General features: G+C 37.1%; 1 protein-coding gene and 1 pseudogene across 1 annotated transcript in view; one reads left to right on the top strand and one right to left on the bottom strand.

The window, feature by feature from the left end:
- Positions 1-1,582, top strand: part of LOC107738441 (tetraspanin-33-like) — a 15,384-nt pseudogene extending 13,802 nt beyond the window's left edge.
- A 67-nt stretch (positions 1,583-1,649) lies between these two features.
- LOC107738443 (tetratricopeptide repeat protein 38-like) overlaps positions 1,650-7,203 on the bottom strand; it is a 13,661-nt gene continuing 8,107 nt past the window's right edge. Inside the window, exons 10-14 of the mRNA XM_016550203.1 lie at positions 6,608-6,689; positions 4,973-5,138; positions 3,424-3,583; positions 3,269-3,342; positions 1,650-2,091 (exon numbers count right to left, since the gene is read on the bottom strand). Coding sequence (XP_016405689.1) covers positions 2,004-2,091; positions 3,269-3,342; positions 3,424-3,583; positions 4,973-5,138; positions 6,608-6,689 — 570 coding nt within the window. The 3' untranslated portion in view covers positions 1,650-2,003. The remainder of the gene's footprint in view (positions 2,092-3,268; positions 3,343-3,423; positions 3,584-4,972; positions 5,139-6,607; positions 6,690-7,203) is intronic.

Genomic DNA, 7,203 nt, shown 5'->3' on the forward strand with positions numbered 1-7,203 from the left:
GCGCTCTCCTGGAGACTGTGCGCTCATGCACACTCGCAGCGCACACACATAACGCCAGGTTCACATTACTTCATTTGCAGTGCGTATGCGGTGCATATTTTTTCCGCGCTCATGTTAACGGATTAAAGCGTTCACACTGCACACGGTTGCGTCCGGCAGTGCGTTCCAGGAGCGGTGCGTCTGCAGCAGAGCAGAGATCGTTCCCGTTGTAAGCGCCGAATTAAAGTGACAGCACATTGTTTGCTGTAAATATGAACATGGATTGACACGAAAATGTTGTAATTACACCATAAATGCATAAAGGCAGTAGAGCTGACTGTTTATGTCAATGGTAAGTTTTAATTTAGAACGTTTGTGATAACGTAAGAAAAGTAATTTAAATGTCTTGCCACTAGCTTGAGCAACTTAATATATAAATCTAGAAGTAAATGCAAAAGTAAAAAGCATTGAATAATGTGTTTCTTATATTTATTGCGTTTAAACACGTCTATAAAAGATTGTATAACTGGACTGTGTAAAAAAAGAATCACAATGCTGAAAAAGCATTTTAGTAACAATGTTTGGATTTGAAATCAAAATAATGGATAAATGTTGTGTTTGTAGTAAACAGTCACAGATCAGTTGCAGACTCCTGTGTGAACAGTCAGTGCTGCTTCTGCACCGCTTACGTACCACACATGGACTGCATACGCACTGCAAACGGAGTATGTGTGAACCTGGTGTAAAAGGCCGCCTCACATACAGATCACGAAATCAGGCTTGTGCGGTGTGTAAGCTTTTGTGCCACAATTGCACGATTGTCAAAACAAAAATGCAGTGCGTGATCAAACATTTAGGTGAGATATATATATTTTTTAAATGTCTAAAAAATGCCCCCCTCCACCCCTCAAATTTAAAATTTGAATTTAAATTTAAATCCCCTCTCACAAGAGTCACCTAAGAGGGGAATTCATTATCAAAAATGAAATTCAGGCCCTGAACATACGTCTAAAAATCTTGATTGGATCATCACTATACTATATATAATTCTACGAGTTTTTAAATCGTTCATTCAACCATTCAGAATCAGTGATTCATTCAGAAAGGAAAAAATACTTTTCTTGTCGCACTAGTCCATTCTGCTGCGGATTTGTTAGAAACTATTTTCATTGGTGGAGCAGAAACAGACAAAGTAACTGGCAATATTGTGTCTGTCCATTACAAATCAGTGAAGCATATCTGTGTGTGACCTTTTTAATAATTCATGTAATTAAGGAAGGGTTAGCTGTTAGCTGTGACAACGTTGGGCAAAAACTGAAATTACGATCCTCTCTCCACACACACCGCTGTCCTGACATAGTTCTTCTGTTTGATCTACAGATCGCAGGCATCGTTCTGTCTCAGATCCTCATTTCTGAGATCCAGAAAGAGATCGGATCTGTCATGTAGAGGCAGCAGACAATCATCTGCAGTGCCGCCAAACTCTCTCACATTCTGGAGTGAGGCTTTCATTCTGCACTGACTGCTCTCACACTTCCAACACAATTTCCTATCAGTTTCATTTCACTCTGCCTTGGAGCCAGTTCATATTTATTTGTGATTTTGGTTTACATTTTTTCTGTTATTTGATAAAAAATAAAAATAAGTTTGCCTGTAAAGCGTGTGGGATTGTTATTTCTTCATTACAAATTGAAAAGTCTGGAGGCATATTTTTACGTTTATTTTTAATGCACACACCACTGAATGATCATGGTCATTTGTTGCATGCCTGCTGTTCGGACTTGAATAACATGTAATGCAAAATGAAAATCTTTTCAAAGATTTTCTTGCGATTTAGGAGGAAGAGACTAGACTAACAGTTGGAGGAGTGAACCCATTAAACACAAGACTTTGTTCAGTGCAAACTCTTGGGATGTACTCAGGCTCTCTGATCTGATGTATATAGTTAAATGTGTTAGGAAAGCGGCCTGTAATTAAACCGACAGAGAACAGGCTGTTAACCGCGTAGGGAATGGGGTCTGAATTTAAACATGTAAGGACTGGGCTTTCTGGATCAGCCGGTCTGTGAGCAGGGAGTTTGGCCGCACTGCGTCTCTCTCGATCAGCATGCATCTAGGGACAAAAACACACAACACCTGCTTCCTCAGAAAGTGTCCAAGAAAGTCCCTGCAGGAGAACATTTCTGTCCGAACGAGGCATTTAACAAATATTCACATGCACTTCATTTTATGCCCAACCTGTGTAGAACAGGTGGGAGTTTGCAGTTTGGAAGAGTTTCGATTTATGAGCACTGCATACTAATGAAATGCAACATGTAAATTTCTGTTTGAATCAGAATTACACAGAAATACCTGGCATCTGCGGACAGTTTGGTTATAATTAGCACATCAACTGACATGACAATTCATCTTTAATGGGAACCCTGTGGCCTGGCATGGCAGTTTTTACAAATTTCTACATGAAAATGAATGTTGTATGGCTTTTTTCACAACCAGTTCAAAGAATGCAGAGCATTTTCACAGATTTTTCTTTTTGAAAGGGCATGGCCTTTTGATCTATTATTCTCTTCAGTTAACAAAAGTTATTTTTTGCACTGTCAGCTTGGAAAGACATCGGTGTTTATAACACAGATTAGTTGACAACGACTAGAAGAAAAAAAAAACATTAATCAGTTTCCTTAAAACTCCCAAGTTGAGAAACCCAGGTTTAAAGTAACATTCCCTTAACATAAGATTCAAACTCTATTAAATGCAATTTTCGATTTTCCCCACCCACAACAAACAAACAAAAAATGCATGAAGTTTATTTAATAAAAAATATTCCACAGTGAAAACTAAAACATAATAAATAAAAAGAAATAAAATAAAATATGATTTATTTATTTACTACTTGTCTCAATGAAGCTGTTTGACATAACAAATACATTCATATATTTCACCAGACAAAAAAATATTAACTGAACTGAATGATAACCATTTGTTTATTTATTTTTTATTAATTGTAACTTCGTGGAACATATGAACACACCTGTTATGTCAAATAACATTATTATTATTATTATTATCTTAAAAGATTTGATCTCTCTTCTCTTTTCAAAATGTTAAGTATCTTCTAGATTCTGCCAGAGGTTTGACATAACATTCTTTCATTGTAAGGACATGGTAATGTGTCTCGAGCTTAAACTGTGAGCCTAACAACTCTTTTAAAGTGCAGCATAAAAGCACAAAAGACAACAAATGAGCTATTTGAAAACCATTTTCCACTTAGAGGGGTATAACACAACGTTTACCTGGCAAATCGTTGGTGTTCTTTGTCTCCTGACTTCATGGCAGCATGAATAAGGAGCTGACTGAAAACATCTCTCTGCAGAAGAACAAATGAAGAGGTTGTTTAGAATGGAAACACTGCTTATCTTATATGTATTGTAGTGAAGCGGTGAAAGACCTGAGCGTCACTGCCCCCTATCTCTACAAAGCGGTCTTTGATGGGTTTGAGCAGCTCTATGGCCTGGCTGTAGTTTCCCTGGTCATACTCCAGCAGAGCCTGACACATGGGCAACCCCACACACTCGGCTATCTGGAGCTGATGGTTCTCTGCTGGGTCTCTGGAGGAGGACAAGTGTTAAAATGGACATTTCTGTCATCATTTATTCATCCTCATGTCATTCCATATACAACAAATATGATATTTTTTTTTTTGGAGTTTGCCAGCTTCTGGGCACTGTATGTTAACAGCAGCATGAATGTGAACTGACTTTTTATTCAAAACATCTGGTTGTGTGTTACACAAAGTAAGAAAATTATATGATTTCAGATCAAATGTTCAGAAACTTTATTCCTTGCTTGGACCACAGGTTTTCAAACTGTCCGCAAAAAGGTTAAAATAGTGTCAATAAATAATTAAATAAATAATAATTATTATTATATAAAATGTTTAGAAATTATATACAGATTAAGGAGCCGTGCACACAGAATGTTTTTTTTTTATGTGCACAGATTTCGCAGTGAATCGCAAAAACGTGACATGCAGGACACTGGAACGAAAAAAAAATAAAAAATAAAAAATAAAAAACACAAGGTCTAAAAGCGTTTTTTGAAAGTTTCAAAAAGACACTGCAAAAGATTCGACAGCGTGACAGTCAAACATGTCTGTCTACCGCATGTTTACATGGAAAAATAATGGAAAAGTAGCACAGTGGAATGGAAAAATGCATTCTGTGTGAACGGACCCTTTATAAAAAGTTCAAAATCTAAATTATTTCATTCTATTGATTTATTAAGCCATAGTTTTGTTTAGTTTGTTGTTTTCTTCAGCTTTATTCGTTTATCCTAACATTACTCTAATGGTGAGTAGAAATAAAATACAGTGTCAACTTAGAAACAAAATATTTTACACATATTTATAGGTTTTGATTTTTCATAGTATAAATTTGTGCAGTACCTGAAAATACAATCTTTTATATTTTTGGTGGTCTGTGGCATCAAACATTTTGAAAAACTCTGGTTTACACAACCAATTCAGCAAAGGTCTTATTTAATTTTATTTTTGAGTATGTGTGTAAAATTGTTACCAAAAGCCTAAATATAAAGAGTGGGTAATGAAATACATTGTGCTCTTTGTGAAAACACTGCCTTCTTTGAACAGATGCTTTGCTGAAAATACAGCTCCCAGAGGATTCCTCTCCATCATGTCATCTTATAAACCACAGCATGCTGACAAGGAATGCATTTTTGTGCTCGGTTATACTTTCGATACACTCTGTGTTCATTCTGTACAATGGCTGCTATGACAAATTGGAATAAATATGCATGCAGCGCATCAGCCTTGAAAACCCTAGTCTTCCCCAGAGCAGAGAAATTTCTAAGAAATCACAAACAGAGCCTGAAGACATGCTACAATCATCCATAACTCGGCCTCCACAAACTCCCACCCGTGAGCAGAACCTGGCTGTAATGTAATCTCTTGAGTGGGTTATGTAATGTTTGCAGCTCACTTAGCTAGTTCCTGGAGACTCTCCAGGAGGAGCCGAGTGGTGGTGGTCTCCTTGCTACCCAGGGAAACCATGAGGAAGTGAAGGTCATTGAAAAGTAACGTGTGGTCCTCTGTATGTGGCTGGGTCACCTGCAGCAGCTCTCGGTAGCGGTCCTTCACGCTCACACCTGCAATGAAAAACATTTTATCCACACAAACAAACAGTTGCACCACTTTTGGTGCATTTCAACACGATTATTCCTCTTATCAACCAACCATAATGCAACACATCCAGTTTCACATCCCAGCTCATCAGTGTTTCTGAACCATGCCTACCAGCAGCTAAACCATCCAGACAGCAAGGGACGCTTCACTGGCTGCTACCAGCTTCCCTCCAGCTGTCTCAAGGTGCAGTCACGATAGACTTCACACTCCATCCATTTTCACTCATACACATGAATAGGAAAGATTAGAAAGTTCATGTTTGCGAACCAAAGTTCAAGTGAACTCCGTCCTGTTAATTAGCATAGTATAAAAACATTTGAGCTCTTAAATGTATTCATAGAACAAACAAACTTAAAAGCTGCATGGTTTGCAGGGTAACTTGCGTGCTTTAAAAGGCTTCAGAGGCTACTTCATTAATAACAAAATAAATAATTGCACTATTTTTTAAATAAGCACAGTATGTTTTTCTACATACTGGTTAATATTTCTAGTTAATGTTTCTGTAAAGCTGCTTTAAAATATGTTTTGTGAAAAGCTTTATAAAAACTGACTATAGATTTTTAGCAAAGACCTTAAACACATCCTTGAAAACAGATCATGATGTCCTGTACTTCAACTGTGCCCATAAATAGGCTAAATAAAATGGAGCAAGAGCAGTTTTATGTAACGTGGAATGTCACAAATCATCATGACCCAAAGGATAAAATATCTTCCAGATGACCTCCTGAACTTCACAGATTGCACAATAAACGTCTCTTCCTGCTACTGCATGTTCCACAAGAAACATGAAGAGAAACATGTTTTCTCAAGCCTTTCCAAGTTACTTGACTGCAAAGATTTTCTTAATCAGTACTTTGGCATTGTCAAAACTTGAGATGCAAAATTGTGTAATATAAGAGTTTTTCATGTTTCAGAGAATATCACTTTTTTTCTTATAAAATCTTAATCTTTTTTCATTGTGTTTTAAGCATAAATATTTTATAAATTATATAAAGATTAGCATATCTATTTTTTATTTTTTAAATTTATAATGATACCAAATCAAACAATTTCAGGTGTCTGTATCTGTTCAGCAATAGCCCAGTCCTGTTATTTACAGTACAAGCCATGACCACATTTTAAAACCTAGCCATCTGCTGTGTTCACCAGTCTGGTTCTTTACCCAAAATACACTTGTTTTTAGGGTTCAGAAACATGCCTAACAACATTCAAGTGATTTTCACATCACATCAGATTCATGTTATGTTCCCGCGCAGACTTTAGATACAACCTGCACTGATTAAACAGTCAAATGCAAATGTGTTCAGCATGCGCTGGCTGTTGATGGATTCCGAACAGAAACGGACTCAACAGAAACATTTCTCCGCTCCTGCTCAGAGACAGTGAGGTGTATTGTTTTCCATCTCTATTTTGAGTTGGGATGATATCTCACCCTCCAGCTCTAGTCTGTAGAGCAGTGAACAAGAGTCTACGATGTCCAGCATGGCTCCAGACTTCACACAGCGCTGAAAAACCTGGAGAAAAGTTTTAAATGTCACATTACCAGCAACTTCAAATGCACATTCATGTCAACTTTCTTTAACATTATTACATTATCTAATGAGTCTGACAGGTCATGAAATTAATTAATATACACCACAGGACGTATATGGATGGACGCCCCTTTATAATCAACAGGTTTGAAAGTTTCAGCTACATCCATTGTTAACAGGTGCATAAAATCAAGCCGTGCAATCACTATCATTTTAAATATGATGGGGTGTATTTATTCTGTTCTAGCATAGCTGGCAATAACAGAAGTCCAATCTGGAATGATTTCATAGAAGAACTTGACCCGTTCGCAAAGCCCAGATCTGAACACTACTGGGAAGAATTTAAAGGGGTCATATGATGTTGCTAAAAAGAACATTATTTTGTGTATTTGGTGTAATGAAATGTGTTTATGCGGTTTAAGGTTCAAAAAACATTATTTTCCACATACTGTACATTATTGTTTCTCCTCTATGCCCCGCCTTTCTGAAACGCGTC

This window comes from Sinocyclocheilus rhinocerous, unplaced genomic scaffold, assembly GCF_001515625.1.
Source record: "Sinocyclocheilus rhinocerous isolate Xijiao unplaced genomic scaffold, SAMN03320098_v1.1 scaffold975, whole genome shotgun sequence".
Taxonomy (NCBI): domain Eukaryota; kingdom Metazoa; phylum Chordata; class Actinopteri; order Cypriniformes; family Cyprinidae; genus Sinocyclocheilus; species Sinocyclocheilus rhinocerous.